Raw genomic sequence first — 27018 nt, 5'->3', positions numbered from 1 at the left:
ATATGAGCAGACTACGAACACCCGATTGTAAGTACTGTGGACACGAACGAGACGACGCGGAACACACGTTTTTCGCGTGTGACCGCTGGACAAGACTCAGACAGGAACTGGAAGAAACGGCCGGCAGAATCACCCCCGATAACATCTTGGCTCTCATGCTACATGAACCCGAATGGTAGCGCTTAGTCGCTACGTATACGGAAACTATACTGAGACGTAAGAACGCGGACGGCTGCCTGACAGATGACTGAACAGACGAAGTGACGCGACGTAACGAGATACGGAGGAACGACACGAACAGACGAACACAGACAGAACCTCCAGTCAGAAGTAATATTAACATAGTCCCTAGCTGGAGGGAAGGACACCAAGGAGATGGCGGTTTAGTGGGTAGGCCTATTTTTTTTTCGGGGAGTCCCACATAATCCCTTAGTCAGAAAGACTAAGTGGAATCCGCAAAAAGGATTCTTCAACTCTTTGTAAAAAACAAAAAAATAATAATAATAATAATAATAATAATAGGTATAAAATTTTTTCGTAAAAAATTCTATAAGTAGTATTAATGATCATGTACATAATTTCTTGCTTCTGCGCATGTGCAAAAAAAATAAAGATGGCGTTGCTTTATGAGCGTTGCTGTTCATATTTTCATATTTACAAATTACAAATGATTATCAAATAGCAAAAACCTGTTATGTAAAGTGCTTGATGAAACTACCATCAAAGATGAGGTTTGCCTTTTTGAATATTATGTCATAAATGTATACATACGTACAGTGCCTGTTATTCGTTGTAAAAACTATTGAATAATAAAGAAATTATTTCAAAATGGTTTTTCGATACTTCCTGTTGAAGATTTTCTTCAACTATACCCCAAGTATATTGGGACAAATAAAATAATAACAGAGTTTCTATTGATTTTGTGATCATATTGAGTATAGGTACCTAAATGATTGATCCGACCAGAGCTTGATATAGGCCAGGCTGTTTATGTGTAATCGCAAAGTTGTTATGTGTAATCGCAAAATAGCCCGAGAGTAGTTTTTGGAACAGTACTTCAAGAATATGCAAAAGAATCAGTCATGTACGAGGAGCCTTTATTATACATCGTCCTTATAACTGGAAAAATACATGGAAAATGCGTTTTTAATTTTTTTTCGATGTTCCACCTTTTCTAAAAATCTGAAAAAATTCAGGCATATAGAATAAAGTAAAAAATGAACAAAACATATTTTTTCCAGCCTGTTGTTTTTTTTTCGTTTTTTTTTTTAAATAAATTTTAAATATTTCAAACCGATTTAAAAAGTTGAATTTCGCACCAAAAAATTTTTTCGTCCGGATAGATTTGTAAAATTAAAAAAATTCTATAATTTTATTTTTTTATTTTTTTTCTAGCTCAAAAATTGCCCGTATCATCAAGAAACTATTTGTCAGGTTTTTGGGTCTATAGGGCTTCCCTAGGCACCTAGGTGTCTGAAATTTTGGCTAGAAATTTTAGGGTGGGAGGATTTGACCATCTTATCCGGCTAGGCCCTTTATGAAGAAATTGTATTAGCTTTTTACACCAAGAAATTGCTTGAGATGCGCACAAGCATATTCAAAATAAAGTTTGTTTATTAAATAAATAGAATTTGAATAATAATTAGTTAAAGAGTATGCAAATTTGCTCTTTTGTAAATATAAAATCGATGCCTTTTTTGCGAATATATAACATATTATTTATAGATACAGTCGAACCCCCGGCACTTCTCGCTCTCGGGAGTAGCTCGCCCCGGCACTTCTCGGTGAGCGGCAGCCAATCAGAGCGTACGGCCAGGTATGGGCATACTGTAGCTTGCCGCGTGGGCCCTTTGGGGCACTCAAAAATAGTTCAAAATAAGCAGCTGCGCCTTATATTAAACAAAATTCATACGTTAACAACAAACTACAATTAATATGATAGTCAACTGATTTTTGATAATTTAAAAAATTGAACGCAAATAAATTTTATTTATGATTTCTACATATGTATAGGCAATAATTAGTTATTTAATTTCTTTGTAAAACATGAACGAATGAAATACTTCTTTTTTTTAATACCATATTTTTTTATATTTTTGTTACATTTTTATTATAAAAATAAATCGCTAAAAATTTTGTTTATTATAAAAATAAATCGGAAAATTTTTTTTTCTTTAAAAAAATTAAAAGCATCAATTGGTTTGACGAGAAAATCTAAGACATTCTCTATCGCGTTTTTTTTTGTCAGATTCTAATTTGTTAGTGTAAAATCATTATAAAGGGGTTCATAAGTTTAAAATCGGATTATCTGCATCCATAAAACTAAAAGTTTAAAGTCGGATTATCCATACATATTCGGAAATCTATTGAAATTATAAAGAGGGAAGAATAAGCCTTCCAATAAGGCCGTAAGAGACAGAGAGACCCCACTGGTACGCAAGGGGCAGTGTACAGCCCTGCCCCTTGAGAAGTGCCGCGGCGCAACCAGCGACAAGTGCGGGGGCGAAAGAAGTGCCGCAACGAGAAATGCCGGGGGTTCGACTGTAGTTCATAGTTTTTTATATCCCTATAATTTTAGTATAGATTTGGTGTTGGTTGAATAATTTACAGTGTATGTTTTCTATTCAGAACTTTTTTTTACTGATCATTTGCGTTTGAACTTTCATTATTATCAGAAAGACGTATGAATGATATACTCAGCTTCATGCTGATGGAGAATAACTGAAATTAAAAAATTTGCTGTTTTACATTGAATAGCCGATGTTTCTGATTGGATATAAAACATAGTTAAGATTGGGTTAATTATTTTTTTTCAACTTTTCAATGTCAGAGTATACTTATATGAATTTTCTGTTAAGCTTTTCTCAGTGAATATCAATTCATTCATCTAATTCTTCTGGATGAGTTTTCAATTTAAATAGAGTATCATGAACGTTTGTTACTTCTACTGGAAGAATATTCTGAACAGTTTTTAAATTTGCATTTGCGTCATTAGAAAGAACAACAGCACCCAAACTATAGAGTCGTTTATTTTCTTAATATAATGATTCTCTTCTGTAATTTTATATTCTATACTAGATGAACCACGATTTCTCTTAGACCCACCTAGTTTACTTCATAACACTTTTTCGCTCATAGTTAAAATAAATGAAATAATGAAACTACATAATATTGTTGCAACAACTCCTGAAAACGATTTGGAAGGTACAATTATATTTTTTTAGTTGTAAAATTTTTTGTTTCAGAGAATTTTTATTGTACTCCATCTTCATCGATTAAATACTTCTAAAACTATATTGTTCAAAGCATTCCTCATATATCTTATAAATAAAATAAATGCATTTTTTATGAATGAATCAATATCAATGTGTTAAATCTTAGCAATAGCACTAGTTCTCAAGCGCTTTTTAAAAACGCTATCTAACCTATCTACTGTGCACGATCTCTTTATAGTGTCGCTCAAACGATGACGGTAAACTTTATAATTATTTAGTGGTAAGTTAATACATTCTATTTTTCCAATAGTTCTAAGAAGTAATTAATTTTGTGACTCATGAAGTATCTCAAAATTGTTCTTCAAAGTTTACCAAGATAAAACGCAATGTTTTTGACATCTTTTTATTATCTATTAGTTATATACATGTTTAACTTCTTCTAGAATTCGAAAACACTTATTTAAAATTTCCATTTTTCAATAAGCACAACTGAACGATATATTAAATCATTGAACGAATGAAAACTTCGATACTAAATGCTTTATACACATTACGATGAAAGCGGTTGATTAATATTCTTATCAGAAATATATAGCACGTGAGATTACTACTAGTTATTTCTCTCTCCCGTTTTAACACGTAACTATTTTTATCATATTATGTTTCTTCCAGATAGCTGGTCCGCAAGATAGGTAAGGGAGCCGACAGGAGAGAGGGTCACGTGATCTTGACCATGTAGTCACGTATGGGCATGCTTGTGATGATTCTCTTCTTGACAAGCCTAGGAAAGGGACGTGCAACTTTTATTAATTTCTGTCACATGTGGACGTGCGTTTCTTTTCTGACAAGGCGACTCTTCCGATTACGAAACCTGAAAGTTTCAGCGTATCTTTCAGCGACGAATTTAGAGCGTATCGTATGTTGTGTGCTATACCACGCGTGCTGGTATTTTTCCGCTCGCTCCTATCACTCTAAGAAAGCATACCGTACGGCGCCTGCAGCGAAACTTGCTACCACCAGGGCGGTGTAAATGTAAGTACCGGCCGTATACTTATCTCTCTCTCATTCTTTAGCCTATGCGATATCTGTCGGCTAACTATCTACTTTACTGCCACTCAGATTGCCCTCGCTTATTTTCTTATAAAAACCGCATTTGCCTTGACTACGCATTATTTATTTACTTCACCTTCACCTATTACATCACTCTCGCGGTGATACGACCTAATCTTTGCACGTCACGATCTTGGCATTAAACGGCGCAACGCATCAGCCGCCCGCAAGAATAGGAGTATTGTAGAAGAGGTAAGCTGCTGAATAAGACCGGCTCGCTTGCATTTATTTCTCTGTGGGTCGAAACCATTTCTCATTTAACCTTCGAATTTTACATTAATGGGCTACGACGTTGAGTCAAAATCTCGTTATAAACGTTTTATGTAAAAAGAGAGGAAGAAATTTTACAAATACTATTTACTTGAATCTATATTTCATTAGTATACTAACAATTATCCAAATGATAGAAAAATAGAATATTACTACAGGTAATATTCTAACTATCTGTGACACACATGTTTATTAACGCCTACGTCCTATTTTTTTGGACTCAGCACTTTCTACTAACTGCAAGAGTGTTGACTGCCACGCGCCGCGAGTCAACCTCTGCTAATTAATTAACCTGGTTAAGAAACCTGGCGTTGACTATAACAGGGAACTAAACTTAATATAGCTATGTGTAGAGGTTTAAGAGGAAAAAGAATGACCCATTTCCAGTACAAAATGATGATCGTAAGCTTACACCGTTTATGAACATAGTTCGTTCTTAATAATAATTTTACAAACGATCGCAAGTCAGTGCGTTCGTTCGAACTTCCGTTCAGCGTAATGGAGACGAGAGCGAGTTTGCTCAACGCTAATTACAGAGAATAATACGCTAAGTGCGAGAAGGAGAACAGAACTTGAAGCTGATCCATCAGGATGTGGCGGCTCACAAGAGGAAAGGCGACGACGACGGAATCGTAGTCCAGCCGGTAAAGGCTTCCTAGAGATGATCACCATCAATATGGAATTGGCTGTCCCTCGCTGAAATCTGCGGGACCATAAAATTACAGTAGCTGTTGTTGGCCACTGATGGACTGTACTCAAATCCAATTAAAACACCGAACACAAGCCAGGAAGTTCGATTCGCTGCGGTGATACTCGTAATGTGCCAATGTTCCTTGAGCTGATTTTTTAATTCTTTCTCTTCACTTTCTTTGTAGCTCAAGTGATTAAGCGACTTTCTTTCTCTTAGCTCTTGCCTAACTCCTCATTTCTTTTCTTTTTCCCAGCGGACTCTACTTGTTGTCATACGTGTCACTTTTTTCCCACTTCTTATCAGCTGAAATTCTCCGCCGATGCTCTCTCTCTCTCTCTTTCTCTCTCTCTCTCTCTTTCTCTCTCTCTCTCTCTTTCTCTCTCTCTCGTTCTTTTCGCTCTCGTTTTCTTCTTTCGTGGCGTTAACTCGTTAACCGCAACTCTCCCTATTCCAGCCCTGCAATGACATGCATGTAAACTCTGCTAACAGAGTTATACTTGATCACCACATTCTCACAAGGAGATCGCCACGCACAGGGCTAGCGAACTCGCTGTAATCCTGTTACAGTCCCCCACTAAGCCACGAAAGTCGCAGACACTCCTAGGTTACCCATCACCACTTCCATACATACGACTTGCCATAACATTAAGATTGTATACAAACAGAAGAAAAACAAAGAATTATTTTTAATATTAATGTCTAATAATGTCTAATTAACAGGGCTTATACATTTAGCTATCACACACGTCATCTGGAGTTGCATTTCGCGTCAGCGTCCAAACTACGAGTTTGCATGCCTGGCGCTCAACCATCGCAATTTCGTCACGCTATCGTATAAGCAATTGCAATAAACCGCATTTCATGGAGGCATGTACCTTTTAAACTCAAATACATGTGCCACTTGCACTTGCTTCTTATTGTCGGTAGTTAACATGTATATCTCCGGTGAGACTATTTGCAAAATCTATAAGTTCCGAAAATCTTGGGTTTAATTTCGCATTTCTATTCGCGCTTATTCTCGACAACGTATGCACATGCCTCAGCACCAAATCACCCACCGAAATTTCCTTGTCTCGCTATTTCTTCTCATACTAATTCTTTTGACAGTTCTGCGTCTCCTTGACGTGTTCAATCACTAAATCGTATAATGTAATTTCTCTATAGGATTGCTCCAGTCTTTTATAGACAAGCAGACAATTGGCGTCCACGCCTTTATTTCCCGTTAGTTTTTTCACGTGTTGCGATTCGCGGCCGAAATTCAGGGACGGTAGTAAGACTTTCGTACTTGCTTGTATCGTTGTGTTCATAACCTGCCTAAATTCGTGTAAATATTTATCTTAATTTCCGTGGTATTGGTCTACAGAAATTATCATCATTATGTTAAGCATTTTAATCGTTCGTTTAGCGAAATTCGTCTATTGATGGTATGGCAGGTAGAGCATATGTTCGATTTTATTCGCGTCTAGCGTAGTAACAAACACATTCCACATAAATTCTTTCCACTATCCGTGACCAAGTATCTCAGTATTTCCTATTTAAATAGAATAAGTATTTCTACAGCTTGTGCGAGTGTTTTATTTGTAGTCGATACCAAAGGCTCGAATTCTACATATTTTATGAATAAATCTTGAAATACTACAAGATATTTAAATCTATTAGATTCATTTTTCTCATTGGAAAAGTATGGAATAACATTTAAATTAGGACAAATTTCGATTCATTATAATCATGCAAGAGGTCCGGCAAGAATGAAAGTTATTTCAAATGTATACAAATTATTGGCGACGAGCAATTAACGTATAAGTTACATATAATATATCATTTATTTTTATTCTATTACTTCGCTATTGTATTAACTATATTCATTAGTTTATAACTTTTAACTCCGATTTTTACGATAAGTGTAAATTATGCTTAAATTATCTATATTACCTTCTGTATTCATTTTAAACACTTTTACTCGTAGATATATTCGAACAATACAATAGCTAGCCTAGAAATGAAAATTTAAGAATTTTGGAATTTAATATACACTCTATTTAGTTAGTTGCAGTCACCTCCCCACTTTTCAGTATAAGCTACCCATTCCATAGGTTACAGCGTTGCGTACACTAGTTCAGTGTCGCTACAATCGCCTCCCCACATTTCTAGCTGTCCCTTCCATATCTAACAGCACTGATGCCGCTGTGAACAGCGCTACCGCCTGACTTTAAATGTCAGTCCGTTGCAAGAAAGAGCACAGTCCTTTAAGATCGTCTGTAGCCAAAGCTAGTAGTCAACTGTAGTCTATAAAGGCGGTTGCAATCACGACGCTCTCAGGAAGTTCGATTATAATCCGCTTAGCAAAAACATAGATGATGCACATAGTGCACCATATGGCCAGCCTCGCGGCTGGCCAGGTCACTTTGTGCAAAAATCTTTTGTCAAAGTGGTGGACAGTAATAGTCTTCCTCAACAGAGAACGGAGACTCCTCAAACAAACAACTCGTTGTTTTAGAAGAGGATGTCGAAAACTTCTCTCTTTTGTGTACGGGCATATACAAATGCTGAAGTACAAAATGCGTCACCGATTGCCCTCGACAAGTAACTAATGCTAGTCGACCCGAAGTGAATGCAATGTGTATTTTGTTACGTCTCAAGACGTATCTTTACTCATTTACATTCTTTAAAAGTGCAATCCCGAATTTCGTAAAATCAAAACTATATACACGTCCACCAGAAAACGATACGGCAGCAAAACACAAAGACCATACTCAGCATTACACAACACACAATGAACTCAAAAGGAAAATTACTCAACCACACAGAAACATCAGCGATTTATTGAGCACAAATTTATGTATATAAGATGAACCATCCGAAAGGTGAGCAGCAATTATCGTTACTCCGTACACGCCAGTTCGACAATTGACGAATAAACTCTACGTATCGACACTACAGTCGCGTGCAAGCCTGTTCAACAATTTGGCTAACTATTCAATTATTATCTGTCAAACTATATTATTTGATCTCAATAAATACGCGATCCATTAAAAGTGAGAACGTGCAAATTCATTATTGAACCTATCCAAATACCAAGATCTACGATACTGAAAGTACTCTAGAAACTGTAAGTGCAACAAAATAAATAAACACATTCATTCTTATTCATACATCGTATATTATTCATTACTTGTGAGCCTCAATCAGCCACTAGTACTATATTGGTACGTTTCGCACATTTGCTATTCGTAGTTTATGCACGAGACGTAACAATTGGTTCCGGTACAAAATTGGAAAAATCATTCTATTCTTTCAATTCAAAGTGCAAAATCAGAATAAATTACTTTATCTTATCAATTCAAACTTTTCAATATAATCTTCAAGGCATTAATTAACAACAAATTAATAATTTCTAATTTTGAAAGAATTTTTCTTACAAACAAATTACATTTCAATCGTCTTCTCTTGAACTGAAAACACATAATATCAAATTGTGTCATTTCATAAGCGAAAACAGTGTAGTAACTTGATCATCGCGAATAAATGACCTGGTAGAATCTACAACTCAGCAAAATTTTTTTTTTTTTTGGAACTCGAATTGAAATAAGGAAAGAGTAGAGAAAAAGTAGGTCAAAACAACAATTCCTTACTTACTCATATACGAATTTGTTACATATATATATATATATATATATATATATATGCATGCTTATATAATTATATGAATGCCATAATATTATAAATCAAACAATATACGAATCATTTTTCGTGACTCCCTCCTAATAACAGAACTAATTTTAACTATCAATTTTTAGTTTTTTAGTCCACATTATTTTCTTTCGAACTTTCTTATAATTTTCAATACAATCTAAATTCAATACATTTACTTTTCCTTTTCTTTTCTCGAATAAAATGCCCAAATGAGTAAAAAAATTACCCCAACTAGCAGAATAACTTCAAACGACTCGAAGCTTACGCGATCCCAAACGCGCAGCAATCCCCAACTGAAAAGCCTCCTACACAAAGAGTTAGAAAAAAACGCATTCAGAAGGAGCAGCAAGATACAATACTCACCTACAAAGAAAACTAAGGAAACACAAGCAGAAATTTCAAGAACCGAAGATTCATCAGCAACTCAAACAGAAGAACAAGATTCAGTTTTACAAGAAAACAACTTTTCAACAATAAATACCACAATAGACCTTGATAGAAATCAACGATACTCAGACTTTGGAGGAATTTACAACGAACAAAGCCTGATCTTAGGAAGTTCAAAAGATATATTTTCAAATCTTGAACTACAAAGTCAAGAGGAAGGAAAAACATTTCCCGAAAAAGATAAACAAGAAATCATACTTCAAAAAAATTTTGAAAATAACCTACAGAAGGAAAACCCACGGAAAAGCGATTTTCTAGCATTAGTAAACATCGACACACTCATCGAAGACCCGTCTACCACAAAGCAAAAAACAAAAATCATTAGAGAAAATTCTACGCCATCAATTAATAAAATACCTACAAATATGAATAACCAAGAAAAACCAATGAAATTACAATTGAAAGACGTAGCAGCTTTCGTCGCAGAGTTCGATGGCAAAAACATATCACCTATGGAATACATCTCCACGTTAAAAGAAGTAAAGGATATTATAGACGATATCGATGAGAGAAATCTTACAAAACTATTAAAAATAAAAATTAAAGGTGAAGTAAAAGAAGCCATAAGAGGAAGCAAAGTGGAAAATATAACAGACTTAATCAATGTAATCAGAACTCTATATCCCATCAAAGAAGACATACACGCATTATATGCAAAAGTTCGGCAGATATCACAAGAAGAAGATGAATCAATCGTACACTATACTAACAGATTACGACAATTAGTATTGAGAATAAAAGAACTAAATAAATGGGAAGACACTACAGCAATAGAACGGACACAATTCGAAGCTACACTAGATAAAGAAGCAGCTAAAAGCTATAGAAAAGGATTAAAAGCAGAAATTAGATATGAAATAGGCCCAGGAACCACAGTACAAGAAATGTCGACAAGGGCAATAGACATCGAAAGCGACATAGAAAAAAGAAAATACACAACAAAACCAAATAGAAACTATACATATTCGAACAATAAAGAAGAATTTCAGGAAACAAAAATTCTCATATGTCAAATATGCAGAGAATTTTCACATGAAGCTCTATTCTGTCGCACGGCAGCCTGCGTGTATTGTAAAGGAACAGATCATTTCTCGAATAGTTGCAAGAGAGTGCCAAAGAAAATTAATCTAATATGCAAATTCTGTAGCCAACCAAGCCATTCAATAAGTGCCTGTCGTTTAAACAAAAGGCAAAATATACACTGCCAATATTGTCAAGAAATGGGACATGAAGTAGATCAATGCGCACACATCAGTAACTACGAAGCATGCTGGAAATGCAACGAAACAGGACACAACCCAATAAATTGTAAGAATGACCAAACTTTAAAACAAAAGAAATGTGAAAATTGTGAGAAGATTGGACATACAGTGCAACAATGCCCGGAAGTAATATGCAGAAAATGCAATAATATGGGCCACCTTGTAAAAGATTGTAAAGCAGGAGAAATAAAAAAATCCCTATACAAAATATGTGCTACCTGTAAAGAAGTAGGTCACGAACAAGACACCTGTGACCAATAAAAATCATGTTCACAGAATTCAAAGCCAAACAGAAATTTAAGTGCCAGTATTGCGAAGAGACAGGCCACATAGCTAAGTATTGCCCACTCCTAAAAACGCAATCGCAGCAAGTTCAACAAACCCAACACTTATCATATAATTCAAATCATAATGGATTCCAAAGGAAAGGCTGTGCCTACTGCAAAAGTCCAGGACATAATATAAACGAGTGTAGAAAACTAAGCGCATTAATGAACAACACACCAACAAATCAACAAAAAATATGCGAATTTTGCAAGAAACACGGCCACATAATTGATGAATGCAGAATAATTTTATCACGACAAAAACAAGCCAGCGAATTCTGCGAAAAATGTAAAATAACCGGTCATACAACACAAAATTGCTTTAGAAATAAAGGAAGAGCGGGAAACTTCGAGGCCCTTTCTGGAGGGAACGCCTAGAAAGGGAACACAACGAAAAAGCGCTCCCACAACAAAAAAATACAAACACACAACAAACCAAAAATACAGTCAATATAGAAGCAAAAACATACGTATTGAAAATGGAAAATTTACTGGAATATATTGAAGTCGACGATCCATATTCACACAAAAAACTCAAATTGTTGATCGATAGCGGAGCCCAACTAAACATTATACAAAATAACAGTATTTCAAAACGAGACATAAATAGCAATGAACAGATATTGATCTCCGGAATTACCGACAAGTCTATCAAAACCCTAGGATCTACGAAGATACCAATACAAAACACATACTTTGATTTCCATGTAGCCCCGGACACTTTCTCTATTCCATACGATGGAATTCTAGGAATAAACATTTTCTTAGACTACAAGGTGAGACTAGATGAAGGATACCTAGAAATCAATGGAGAAACAATACTTGTAAAATCTACAAAAGATAAACACACAACTACCACAATTACTACACTACAAGAACAATCGATTGATACTTCGAACCAAGAAGCCAACAATACAGAAGAAATTACAGAAAAATATGACACTACATCAAAAGATGAAGACATATCATTATATCAAGATCTCGAAAAAATATTAACGACAGTAAATGAAATAAACACGCAAGAAAAAGAAAAAACAGAGCAAGCACAAGAGGAAGGCGACGAACAAACGTATCAAGAAAACTTAGCAAAATTCATGGAAAATATAAACGAAGCTCTCGAAAATAAAAAAGAGCAAACAGAAGAAGAATACATCATGGACAACTATTATACCTTTTGTTCGATATTAGAACAAAAAATAAAAATAGAGAACAATACAAAACAAAATATACATATACAAGAAACAGAATTATCAGGTAATGAAACTATTGATACACAAAAAGAAATACAAAGGGAAATCACACAAGAAAAAGCCCCAGAAAATCAAGACACGAAAGAAAGACGAAACCGACTGATGGAGACAGTAAAGCTAGATCACTTAACCCACAATAAAAAACGAGCAATAGAGAACTTGATCATATCATTCGAAGACATATGCTGGTTAGAAGGAGATGAACTCGGCATGTGCAATATCGAAGAACACGAGATCAACTTAACAGATGAAAAGCCAGTATATATCAAACAATTTCCTTTGGCCTACACACTGAAACAAGTGGCATTAGACGAAACAAAAAAACTAATCGCAAACAAATTAGTTAGACCTTCGACAAGCGCCTTTAATGCACCAGTATGGGTCGTTCCAAAAAAAGGACTCACCAAAGAAGGAAAAAAAAAAATGGAGATTAGTAATAGATTACAGAAAATTGAACGCTAAAACTATACCAGACCCTTACCTGATACCTAACATATTGGAAATTTTTGATTGTATAGGAAAAAACAAATTTTTTACAACTATTGACATGGTTTCTGGATTCCATCAAATAAAAATGAAAGAATCAGACATTCACAAAACTGCCTTCAGCATACCTGGTTTGGGACGCTTCGAATTTAAAGTGCTACCTTTTGGACTAATCAATTCGCCAAGAATTTTTCAAAGAGCACTAACAACAGTACTCGGAGACTTAAGAGAAAAAGGCTTCTGCTATGTATACATTGACGACGTAATCATTGTGGCAAATACAGTAGAAGAACACAACGCAAGATTGAACCTCATAGCACAAAAGCTAAGAGAAGCAGGACTCAAATTAGAAACCAGCAAATGCAAATTCTTTCAAAAAGAAGTAGAATTTCTAGGACATATCATAAATGAAGAAGGCGTAAAAACTGACCCAAAGAAAATCGAAGCAATACAGAAATTTCCTATCCCTAAACCAGTTAAAAATATTAGAGAATTCTTGGGACTTACTAGCTATTACAGACGCTTTATAGACAACTTTTCAGATATAGCCAAACCATTAATACAGCTATTACAAAAAGACATAGAATTTGTCTGGAATACAGAGAGACAAAAATCATTCGAAAACTTAAAGAAAGCTCTATGCTTCGCACCAATACTGCAATATCCAGACATGACAAAACCCTTCATAATAACAACAGACGCATCAAATTTCGCATTAGGGTGTGTACTCTCACAAGGCAAAATAGGCGAGGATAAACCAATTGCATTTGCATCACGAGTGCTAAAACCAGCAGAAAAGAAGTACCACACCTATGAACGCGAAGCATTAGGAATTGTATTCGCTGTGAAAACATTCAGAAATTACATATATGGAAATAAATAGTAAGTGACCACAAACCACTGCTATCTTTCAAATCTGCCGACAATAACTCCAGAGTACAAAAATGGAGACTCAACTTACTGGATTACGATTATGATATCATCTACAAACCTGGAAAGATAAACACAAACGCAGACGCACTATCAAGAAATCCCGTAGAAAATACCATGGTAACAGTCGTAACCAGAGCACAAAAAGCTAAAGAAACAGGAAAAACACAAACAACAGACATACAAAATAATAATACAACAATAAAAAGAACAATCAAGAAAAAAAGAAAACAAAAAACAAGCCCAAAGGAAAAAACAATAGTAAACATTCAAGATTACCCACCAGAAATCACGACAAGCAAGGCAGACCTAGAAATACAGAAACATGTAGTCTTCACAAAAAAATCCATAGAATCACGGAACGACAACGTTGCAATATTTGTAAATCAATCACGACAAATATTAGACAAAAAAATGGAACAATTTATAAAATCAAAGAAAATCAATATCAATAAAGACCTTCGCACAAATGAAATCGAAATTATAAAAATAAATTCAAAAAAATTATTCATTCTATGCATAGACTCAGGCCAATCAGCAATAACAATAAAACAAAATATCACCCACATTCTAGGAACACTGAAAGAAATTATGACACAACAAAAAGAAAATAGATTCAGCATTTCAAAAGACCTACAGATAAACAATATCCATTGGCAAGAAATAGAAGAAATAATCACAAAAACCTTTCAAAACTCAGGAATTAACATAGTTATTTGCTTAAACTATATAGAATATATCAAAATCGAAGACCGAGATAGAATATTCAATCTCAACCACTCATCCGCCTTAGGAGGACACGCAGGAGTAAATAGAACATTAAATCGTATCAAACTCAAGTATTATTGGGAAAATTTAAAAACAGACATAGAACAAAGAATAAAAAATTGTGAAGACTGCCAAAGAAATAAATTAAAAAGAGTAAAGACAAGACAACCAATGGTTATAACGGAAACACCGTTTAAAACTTTCGACAAAATCGCTATGGATATAGTAGGCCCATTAAATATTACCAAAAATCAAAATAAATACATCCTCTCCATTCAAGATTTATTATCAAAATTTCTAATAGTAATAACTCTACCCGATCAAACTGCCGAATCAATCGCAGACGCGTTCATTAAAAAATTTAAATGCGTTTTCAGTTCACCAAAAATCGTGCTCACAGACAGAGGGGCAAACTTTACAAGCAAACTCTTGAAATGCATAGCGCGCAGATTTAAATTCACGAAAATAGAAACAACAGCCTTTTCGCCACAATCAAACGGTTCATTAGAAAGAGCCCATCACCTATTGTGCGAATATTTAAAAAAATTTTCAACCAAAAAAATTGATTGGGACGAATTACTAGAACTAGCACAATTCCATTATAACACAAGCGTACACAGCGCCCACAGATTCACACCACATGAACTAGTTTTTGCTTATCCACCACGATTACCTTCAAGCGAAGCTTTAAAAGCTTCAGAACAATTACCCACTTTCAATAATTACCTGTCACAGTTAATCACAAATATGAAAGATATTGCAAATTTTGCAAGAAAAAACCTAATAACGACTAAAGAAAGATCAAAAAAATATTATGATCGCTTCATAAACCCAACAGATTTCAAAGTTGGAGACCAGGTCTGGCTCATAAAAGAACCTAAACCAGGCAAACTTGAAAAGAACCAAAACCTGGGCCCATTTGAAATCTTAAAGGTTACAGACAAAAATAATGTTATCATAAATAAAGGTGGAAAAGCAAATACAGTCCATGCAAATAAATTAATTATGCACAAGAAAAAACTCTAACAATAATTTATGTTCTAGGACCATTTCAATATGTATCAACAATTCTTAATAATAATTACAATTATCAAAACAACATCAGCCATCATCGGATACGACTGCGGGACAACATCGCCAAACATCACGACGTACTCCTTAGTAGACACGGGAGAATGCGACTTCCACAACACTCCCGTAAATAAATCAAATGTATATATAGAATTAATACAAACCGCGGAATTCCGCGAAATTTCCGTACTACAATGTAAAATAAAGATACATAGAACTGTCTCCACATGTGGAATATTCGGGCACTTAATATCCACACCAACTGGAGAACAGGAGTACATTTACGAAATAAGTCATGAACAATGTAAATTTATCCATGAAACGGGAACTTTCGTATATGACAATATTCATAAAATTGTTAATCTAAAAATAAACGCAACTACTTCAAAAAGTATCGATTTCGCGGGTAGCGCAGAAGGAAACTCCTGCTATGGAGCAGCCTACGCTGATAGCTTCGGATCATGGAATAAGGTATTTGTTCATGGCTTTATCAAAATAACATTAATACAAAGTAGAGCTAAAGTAAACTTAGATAACGATAGATTAAGACTAAACACAGGGACCGTATGCAAGTTCTCTGACAAAACATGTATAGACATGGAAGCAGGCTATACCTTCTGGGATATTTTACCAGAAGAAGAATGCTTCAAAAATGAATTTGATATACTATTTAAAGGCATAGCAACGAAGTATTCTAGTGACTACGACCACGAAATAATCTACGCATTAAATCATAGTGAAATAACATTTGCTCTAAGTGCCAGAAACAAAATACAACGCTGCAACAGAGAACTTGTAAGAACGGAACACCCGAAACTATTCATCGTAGAAAAAGACAATTACATAAACGCATACCAACTAGAAAATGATTTAGTAAGCACAAGAAGCACCGTAAACCTAGACCTATTTACATATGTCAATTCAAAATTTGTATACGTAGAAAAACATTTAAGGAGTCAATTGAACAAACTATACTTGAATTTAATAACAGAAAGATGCGAAGTCGAAAGAAAGGTAATACAAAATGCCCTATCCATTGCCACCCTCTCCCCTGACGAATTTGCATAAGACATCATGAAAAAACCAGGATACATCGCAAGAGTTGCAGGAGAAGCAGTACACTTAATAAAATGTGTACCAAAGACTGTAAAAATAATTAAATTAGAAGAATGTTACAACGAACTCCCAGTAACCTCTGGAAACGAAACATGGTTCCTGACATCAAAAACACACATCCTCAAAAAGAAAGGGGAACAGATAAACTGTAACGCACTCGTCCCAACATACTACAAACTCGAAGAAGAATGGGTAAGACTCACACCCAAACCTCAACCATGCGCAGCACCAAACACACTCAGACCTAACACAAAAATAGGATGGAACTTCAAATCAATAAATTCATTAGCAACAAGTGGAGTATACTCTCAAGACGAACTAGACGAACTACAACAACAAATAATGTTCCCTGTGGAGAGAACATCAATACTCAATGACATAGCAATAGAAATAACGGGAGACGTGACAACGAGCGGGAGCATCTTCTCAGAAAATACCATAAAAAACATTGCAGTCAGCACCTGGAATATGATCATAAACAAAATGATCACTTGCGGATCAATCTCTTCAGTTATAATTATGACATTGATCTTAATAAACACAATGAAATTAATAATAGATACAATAATTAAAGGATATGCACTACACGCAATCTACGGCTGGTCGCTCCACCTACTCGGAGCCATCTTCAGCTCTATTACACACCTCCTCATCAAACTCGAGAAACCCAGCAAAAACAGAACAGACAACGACAAAGAAAAACACATAGAACTGCAAGAAATCAAGATTATCCCCACAATACCTATCTCAACGCCTAGATACATAACACCACCTCCTCTACCAAACAGACCACCTTTTACCTTCAACAATCAAACCGCTCTTTCAACTACACATAAACATTTGTTTTCACTAGAATTAAACTAATACAAACATGACACTCCTCAAATGTTGCTACAATCTAAGCGGGGAGGGAAGCGAGATGTTCGCTTTAGGAATCTAAATTAAAAACAAATTCCTTATCTAAAAACAAAAGAAAAATATATTTTTACAAAATTACAATTATGTTTACAAATACAATTACACTTATATACAATTACAATTGTATCGATGATCTACACTTGGACCTATGATTACATTGTAAAACTCACTAAAAACCTCCACGCATACTCGACGAAAACCATTACAATACACTAACAAGTCATAAAAAAATAGTTCGCGCAGATTCCAAGTATCTTCATCTGGACCATACTCCCCCAAGAAGAAGGCCGTCTGCGTCACTCGATCGCAATGCCTCAGAGTACGCACTAACTGCCATCTCTGAAACTAACAAACAAATAGGAAACAAATTAGACATATCAATATACCAATATACAAACATACATTGTAAAATACTTACATCTATTCTCACATATTTTCGGGTCCCGGGCTTAGGTGCGACCGGTAAAGGCAAGCCCTCCCGTCTGGCTTTCTTTACCGCACGGGAATACTGCCAATCCGCAAACTAGAATAAAGAAATATAATGATAATAACAATGAATAAGAAATCAAATTGTAAAATACTTACGCAAACCATCAAATGGCGTTTTCTCGAGAAACCATACATGTTGAATTCTGTATTTTCGTCACAAGCGCAGAGAACACTTTGTAAACTATTGAAACGACGCAGCCTTTATATACCAAATAATTTGTACACCTTGCAGAAAAATGATGCCACCGACGCAATCAAATTCCAACACTTCCGAAACTCGGAAATGCACATAATGAAATAATCTTTTCCACCGAAAACCAACCATTGCAATCAATACATATTAATTGCAATATCTTATGCCCCGAGGTGTTACGTCTCAAGACGTATCTTTACTCATTTACATTCTTTAAAAGTGCAATCCCGAATTTCGTAAAATCAAAACTATATACACGTCCACCAGAAAACGATACGGCAGCAAAACACAAAGACCATACTCAGCATTACACAACACACAATGAACTCAAAAGGAAAATTACTCAACCACACAGAAACATCAGCGATTTATTGAGCACAAATTTATGTATATAAGATAAACCACCCGAAAGGTGAGCAGCAATTATCGTTACTCCGTACACGTCAGTTCGACAATTGACGAATAAACTCTACATATCGACACTACAGTCGCGTGCAAGCCTGTTCGACAATTTGGCTAACTATTCAATTATTATCTGTCAAACTATATTATTTGATCTCAATAAATACGCGATCCATTAAAAGTGAGAACGTGCAAATTCATTATTGAACCTATCCAAATACCAAGATCTACGATACTGAAAGTACTCTAGAAACTGTAAGTACAACAAAATAAATAAACACATTCATTCTTATTCATACATCGTATATTATTCATTACTTGTGAGCCTCAATCAGCCACTAGTACTATATTGGTACGTTTCGCGCATTTGCTATTCGTAGTTTATGCACGAGACGTAACATTTGAACGAAGACTTGCAATCACAAGTGCGGATGTGTGTACCTTCACGCGGTGGGGCTGAAAACGCTGTCTCTGTAAAGAAACAGTAAACAAAACACAAAACGCTTGCCCCCAGGGCAATAGGCAAACCGACCAAACAAAAGAAACAATACGGACCATGACAACACGTGGTGAGGTGTGGCCTGTAAACGTCCAAACATTCAACGCGGAGTCTACCACACCCCAAGAGCTCAACTCGAGCCCAGAAAAGTCAAAATCCGGGATTCACTTGAGGGGAAATCTCTTAGGATTGTAGTACCGCGCGCCCTCTTAGAGGACGGGAGACCGCTCCGGGAGCTAGTTGCAGAGGACCAATGGTCCCGGCAATCCGAATTTAATTCGGGTAGATAAGAAATTACTTCCAATCGACTAGCAATCAGTAGGTGCCACTACTGTGGGTAAAGAGTCGCGGCCGTGGTCATAGCAGCCACCCAAAGTTCTTTGCCTCGAGCTCCTGGAGTAAGGCCCGACACCTTTGTGCGAGAGAACAGTCCATTGGGCCGAGTAACTCTCGATGACTAGAACGCACTACGGATGCCGAAACCCTTAGGAAAAATATTTCCACAGAATGGCAGCATCCTTCCTGCTAAGGAATTGCTTGAGCCCTAATAGCTAAAACAATTTTACATTTGAAAGCGAAATTAGTCGCTGTCAGCCCCCTTTGAAAGCGAAACCATGCACTAAACGTCCATCAGATCCAGTGTTGCTAATGGTGAACACAGGCTAAGATGATAGAAAAGGCGGAAACCCGACATGCTCACTCAAATGCTACTTTGGTTACAATTCGTCAAACACCTAACCCTGACTTGACCAAAACGAGGTTTGATTAATATCAAACCCAGCGTGAAAGATAAACACCCTGGTACACTCGTAAATAGTTTTAAGTTATATTATAATCAAATTAGTTTTTAAGCAGTTAACTATAATTTAAGCAGTAACATAAGCAGTAGTATAGTAAATAGTATTAAGAAAGTTACCAATCAAATTTCAATTACAGATTTGAACCTATAGATTTAATATCATTAAATAAAATCAAAAGAAATAAAATAAAATCAAAATAAATAATCTAATAACAGCTTAAAAAGCTAGAAAAATAACTAGCTTAATCAATTTGCAAGAGTGGTCAGCCTCCGTGCGCCATGGGCTGGTCTCTGCTAATTTTTCTGGGTTCTATCTCGGTAAAGAAAGCCGGCGCTGACTTTCACAGGCCGAAGTTCGCGCTGGCTGGGAAAGGTTGACACAAAGAAACGGACACTCTAATTCAATGATATTACATATGGCGATCTCATTTATTGACGCCTTTTCACAAATATCGCTACAAAATTAACTTCGCCGCGGCGAGCGCGCTCGCTCAGCCTTTCCACGACAAGGGTTCGCGAGATCACGCGAGCGAGATCGCTCATCGTACGCGATAAACCGAAATACGCTAATGTCCGTAATCGAGCGAGAGCTGGCGCGAGAGAGACGAACAGGTTTTCGACCCACCGGATGCCGACGGTCCGTCGGCAGAGAGACGACGCCGGCGAAAGCGCAGGCCCGCTGGAAGTGGCGCCCTGGCGATGACTGGGACTGCTGCAGGAGAGGCCGCAGCACGGCCTTTGCCCCGGGGACGGCGAATGGTCGCTGCGTGTCCGGGCTCGGCTTGGACCTTCTGGCTCTCCCGGCAAATGGCAGTCGTACTTCCGGCCGTCGTTCCTCTCTGGCCGAAAAGTCCTCTCGTTCCGACTCTCCTTAGGCGGCCCTAATTACTTGAGAGCTCGCGCCTAACTGCCCTTCTTCTCTCTTAATTTTCCAAACCTCGCGCCGCCGCGCTCCCACTTCTCTCGCCGTCAAAAATCAGTCAAAATCGCTCTCTCTCTCTCTCGCTCTTCTCGCTCTCACTCGCACTCACGGCGACACCTCGCCGATCGTCGCGCTCCTCCCTCCAGATCCTGCAACGACACAAGTATGTAGTCGCTATATAGCGTATACTTGGTCGCTGCGTTCATGCGAGGAGAGTGCCGCACACAGGGCCAGCGAGCATCGCTATAACCCTGTCACAAATTGTAAATAAAAGAGCCATGGGAAACCATGGAGAAACCCGACAAGGTAACTAACGAAGCTCACGTCAACACACACAAGTACTCACTGCTCGCACTCGAACGCCACTCGCTTAATTGAACGCGCACGTTAACGCCAGAACTAAAATTGAAAGCCACCCTCCAGAATCGCCAGCATCGATCCCAAAGGAGGAAATATATAACTAGACATTGCGTTGTACCTTGAAAGCGATATAGTCAACCATTCTAGGTATAATAAGGCAAGGAAACGTAAGCAGGAGGCGACCGTTGAGAAACCAGAGCACTGCTCCAATACTCCGGCGTCAACTTAGTTTCCTTCGCAACCAAACAATCTTGATGAAAGCAAAGACGATTGCCCACCAGTTAAGAGGTTTAAATTGAACGCACAACAAAACCTTGAACTGGGCCCGAAACTGAGGATCATACAATTGAACCTCAACAAAAGCCAACGATGAGCTGGGAGAAATCATGACAGACAGAAATCTTGATATACAGGTGGCACTGGTGCAAGAAACATATCACTGGAATAACGCAATTTCAGGTATGGGCAGCATCGCAGCTAATCATGGAGCCAAAAAAGGCGAAAAGATTCAAGCTGCGATACTTTACAATCCGCACAAAGTCACTGCTACCAGGATTTCTAATCTGTGTGACTCCTACTGTGTTTGTGCACAAGTAGACGGAGCCTTTGGTGAAATTTATTTCATAAGCATCTACTGCCAGTTTAGCCACAGCAGGAAGACCTATCTTGACAAACTAGCTGAGACTCTCAAGCAATTGAAAGGCAAAAGAGTCTTAGTTGGAATGGACGCAAATGCCAAGTCAAAGATCTGGTCTAATACATAGGACAAGAATGGAACAGTCATTGAAGAATTCATAGACCAATACGGGCTAATTGTGGCCAACAGGAGGGACCAACTTCCAACGTGCCGTAGTACAGGGGGTGAGACGGACATCGATGTAACTTTACATACATCAAATCTGTCAAACCTCTTGGCTAGCTGGGCGGTGAAAGAATGGACCACAAGTGACCACAGGTCCATAGTGATCGAACTGGATTTTGCCTCACAGCCAGCCAGACTCATACGAACCGAAGAAACATTAAAACCAAGGTTCAATATGAGAAAAGCTGATTGGGAGAAATTCGGGAGACTTTGTAAATTCGAGAAAGAGAACCTATCTAAACTCCCTTTAGAAACCCCTAAAGACATTGAAACATATGTTTCAAAATTTGAAGAGGTTCTGATAAGGGCAGCAAAGGACTCTATTCCATCAAAAATAAGAAGAACGCGCTCTCAACCCTGGTGGAATACTGATTTGCGAAGTAAAAAGCGAGCGATACAAAGACAACAAAAAATCGCTGCTCTGAAAAACAAGGAAGGACCGAATATAAAACCAAGGAAAACCCTCCAGAGATCACTTGAAAAATTGAGTCAAATGAATTCCGAATATGCAACGGCTATTGAAAGAGCCAAAAGCCATAGCTGGCGAGACTTTTGCACTATTGAAAGCGAAAAGAATGCTTGGGCTTATCCATACAAATAAGCATCCAATAAAGTCAGAATCTTAAAAGCGATGTGCACGGTTAACCGTAATGGTTCAGTTACAAGAGACTGGAAAGAAACAAGCATGGCTCTACTAGAAGGATTAATGCCCGATGACGACCCAAGTAGCGAAAACGATGCACATGCAGAAATTCGCAGATATATGCGGGAGGTTCCAGCAACGGACGACGCAATGCCTTTCCTAACAAGGGAAGTCGAAATGGCCCTTAGAGCGAACAAGGCAGGGAAATCACCAGGCAAAGATAAAATAGAGTCAGAAATGCTTGTTAACGCAAAACCATTACACGAGGAACTGACGCGACTTTTCAACGCCTGCTTAAAATGCGGAGTGTTCCCCAGAAGATAGAAAAGTGGAATGCTAATCACGCTACTCAAACGGGTTGAAAAACCCGAGAACGAGATTAAATCATATAGACCCGTATGTCTACTCCCCATAGCGGGGAAGACACTCGAGAGGCTTGTGATTCAAAGAATATCCAACAATCTGAACAGCTCGGACTGGTCTTCGGAGGATCAATTTGGCTTTAAGGCAAATAGATCCACAGAGGACGCCATTAGAAAACTGCATGAAATAGTAGAAGAAGTAGAATCTGATCCGTCGACCAAGTACATAGCCGCTATTCCACTAGACGTCTCAGGAGCATTCGATGCCCTATGGTGGCCAAGCCTGCTTTCCCAATTGAAAGAAAGACATTGCCCGAAGAACATCTATAAGCTCCTCCAGAGCTACTTCAGTGATCGAGAGGTGGGTATATATGCTCACTTCGAAGAAACACTGAAAACAGTGACGAAGGGGTGCCCACAGGGTTCTGTATTTGGACCGGTAGGCTGGAACGTCATTTTTGACAAACCACTCCGGGCAATCAGGGACGCAGGATACGAAGTACTAGCCTACGCAGACGATGTGCTTCCTATCATTAAGGCGAAGACACGCATTGATCTTGAAAGACAAGCCCAAGAAATCATTAATATAATGACGAACTGGTGCAAGTCTGACAAAATGAATTTGGCAGTGGAAAAGTCAGCACTAATATGGCTTAAACGCCAGCTAAGCGAGAATAGGAACCCTACAGTCAAAATTGGGAAAGACAATATTAGAACGCACAAAACAGTCAAGTACCTAGGAATCATGATCTCGAAGGGCTTCCGATTGGAAGAACATATTCGAAACGTGATTCAAGACTGTAATAACACCTATTTCAAGCTAAGTAAAATAGCAAAAGCGAACTGGGGCATAAAATTCAATTCTATGAAAAAGATATATAATGGCTTCCTATTATCGAAAGTTACATATGAAAGAACTAACATCAAACAACAATCTACTTTAGAAAGATTGCAGCGATCAGTTCTTTGCAGAACACTCAAAGCCTACAAATCGATCTCTCATGAAGCGGCGCACGTGCTTGCAGCCTCCCGACCAATAGCTCTAGAGCTAGACGCGAGAGTTGCAAAGTACTGCGTCAGGAAAGGGAAATCGATTATAATGCACGGCATCCGAATTAAATCGGAGGAACTTCGATCGGGTAGACTAAAAATCTCGAAAGCCATACAACTCATCAACGATGAAATCGAAAGGGCATGGCAGGAGAGATGGCAGTCAGCCACAAATGGCAGGAGAACGTACTGCTACTTCTCAGTAATCAAGGACAGATTAAAGAAGAGCTGGCTAAATCCCAATCACTACATAGTCCAGTTCATGACTGCACATGGTGCTTTTAAGTTATACCTCCACAAGAGAGGATTATGCGAAGACCAACTGTGTAGCTGTGGAGAAATAGAAAGCGAAAGTCATATTCTCTTTAACTGCGAAGATATAAGGGAACTAAGAAAGCCATTAATAGAGGCCGTTGAAGAGGAGGGCCATACATGGCCATGCCCGGAAACGGCCCTGGTATCCAGCAGGAAAATCTACAAAGCCTTTGAAGACTTTGCTAGAAAAGTCATAGAGCCCAGGGAAGGAGCACCAATAACAAAGAGAAAGCGTAGAAAAATAGTTACAAACTATGGTAGAAAGACGCCGCCTCTTACAAGGTCCCTAACCAAAGGACCAAAACTCGCACAATAACCTTATTTTTAAACCTACAGAAGCGTATAAGCCTAAAATTTTTGAATGATAATTCGAACATTGAACTTCAGAAATAAACTCTGAAGTTCGACAATTTGAACGCGAATTCCCTTACTTAACCTGATATCGGAGCTTTGAATTAAACATGTGGCATGACAGGCATGAATACTGAAAACTGCCTGGGGATTCGCCTTGTCGGCTAGACGAGACCCCGCCCTGACCTAAAAGTCAAAACACCAAATCGAAAGAGCAAACACCAGTATCAGCCAGTCAGAAGAGCCGCTCTTTTGAAAGAGAAATCCGAGACTCGGGCAAAAATCAGAACACAACCTTTTCGAATAACGGACACCCACCAGCGTGAACGGGGATGACCGAAACGCAATGGGAAGACGTGCCTCAGCACGTTGAAGCGGTGGATCTTTGAGTCGTGGGAGAAATCCCTAAATACAGGAACGCAGAGTGGGATGATCTTCGAACGCGAGCTCAGGAGGAGAGGCTTAGCTGGTTGATCGTCATAGGAATTTCCTCTGACTGTCCTGGTTGAGTCTCTCTTCTAACATCCCAATTTGTCTTGGCCTCTGCGGGGTAGTAGTACCAGGTCAAGCAAATCTCGTAAGATTTGTATGCTGCGTGCTTCCGACGCGGCAGACGTCGGGGCAACTAGAGTCCCGTCGCGTCCAAACCGAGGGTCAAGCCTTTAGTTCCGCTCTCCTTGAGCGTTAAACCTTGAAAAGATCGGTACTCCTTTGGAGGAGGTCGCCGCCTTAGATTAAAAAGGTTCCGACTCGCTGTGTGCGTCAGGGATGTCGCAGCAAACTTGACTTCCGGATCTCCAAAAATGTTTGAAAGCGAAGGAGTGAAGGACAGTGGGCTATGCCAATCTGTTGGTGCCCAACGAGAAGGGTGGTAATGTTTGATTACGCTGTGCCTCCCTCAAATCGGAAAAGTGTGACACACATAAACACTAACTGTAGCACGGTGGTCCTGAACCAACTTTAAATAGCATGGAAAAGCACCACGAAAAAAATCATGGGGTTCGATTCAGAAACACAAAATGTAAGCTCATTTAAATTTTTACAGAATTTCTGAGGGCCGTTTTTGAAAAAACTCATTTTTGAAAAAAGAAATATAAAAAAGTGAAAAAAAATCATGTTTATGTCAATTTTTTTCACGAAAAAAATATTTGCAACGTCTAAATATATTTGTCGAAGCTTAAGTAAAAGTAGTTTTTCTAATTGGTATTCAAATAAAAAATTATTTTTACAAAAAATTCTCTATTAGCATAAATGATGTACATCTTTTCATTATAGTGCGTATCAATATATCAGTCTTCGTCGAAATGTTGAAACAGAGCGTCGCACTCGATTGTCAGGTGTGTTGTGGAAGTTATTTCTCTGTTTTGATTGCGTCAATGCATGAGAAGTATTGTAGTCTTTCGCGAATATGCATAAAATAAAAAGTCGCGCTTTAACCCACGAAGAAAATCGATCGAAAATATGTTTGTTGTGTTTACAAAAGAAAAATGATTTGAGGGATATTGCTGGTGCATTACTGTTAAAGATTGAAAAACTTTGCAGTTATGATGTTAATGATGTTAATTTACCCAGTGCTATTTGTAGTTCATGTAAAATTAAAGTATATCGTGCTGCGAAGAAAAAAGAAAATGGTGATAGTACAATTAAAATCACTTTGCCAGATTATTCTGGTTTCAAAAAAGTTATTCGTAATACGAGGAATGTTGATGGTAATATTTGTCAGTGCGGCTTGTGTATGATTGGAAGATCAAATCGTGCTACATCTAATAAAAATGACACTGCAAACCAAGAGAAAAGAAAATATGCCAAGTGTCAACGGAATTACACTTATGGACGAAAACATATTTGTCGAAAAGTTATGAACTATAAAAAAATAGAACGTGTCACACAAGATTTGACCTTGAAAGAAAAGGAACATTTGGCTTGTAAATTGATTAAAAACATAACAGAAGAAACAAATACATCCTTTGATAAAGGTAAACTAGTAGCATTATCCCAAACTCACGGAAAGAGAATGCAAATAGAAGTTAATAAATCTGAGCCAAAAGGTAAAAAACTTTGTCGACAAATTTCGGCTGAAGACTTTAACAAAATTTCAATAGATCTCAATTTATCATCAAACAATGCTAAACGTTGTGCTAGAGCTATTCGAGTTGCAACGAATGATAGAAAATTTTTCGAATCTAATCTGAATACTAAATTACAGAAACTAAATCAC

At 37.5% G+C, this 27018-nt stretch overlaps 2 protein-coding genes across 13 annotated transcripts in view; both read left to right on the top strand.

Annotated features, from left to right (window-relative positions):
* The window catches only part of LOC131673140 (dopamine receptor 2-like), a 923047-nt gene that overhangs the window by 162803 nt on the left and 733226 nt on the right, over positions 1-27018 (top strand). For 8 of the 12 annotated variants that reach the window (XM_058950929.1, XM_058950976.1, XM_058950986.1 and 5 more), the window contains exon 2: positions 3888-4247. The exons of the other annotated variants lie outside the window; for them this stretch is intronic. The gene's annotated coding sequence lies outside the window, so the exon portion shown is untranslated. The remainder of the gene's footprint in view (positions 1-3887; positions 4248-27018) is intronic. 12 annotated transcript variants of the gene reach the window in all.
* LOC131673547 (uncharacterized) lies at positions 9189-10949 on the top strand. Its single transcript, XM_058951613.1, has one exon. It carries the CDS (start codon positions 9189-9191, stop codon positions 10947-10949), a length of 1761 nt encoding a protein of 586 aa, XP_058807596.1.

This window comes from Phymastichus coffea, unplaced genomic scaffold (genome assembly GCF_024137745.1).
Source record: "Phymastichus coffea isolate CEN01 unplaced genomic scaffold, Cenicafe_Pcof_1.1 PCOF00013, whole genome shotgun sequence".
NCBI lineage: Eukaryota > Metazoa > Arthropoda > Insecta > Hymenoptera > Eulophidae > Phymastichus > Phymastichus coffea.
This window is presented reverse-complemented; position numbering and strand designations above follow the sequence as displayed.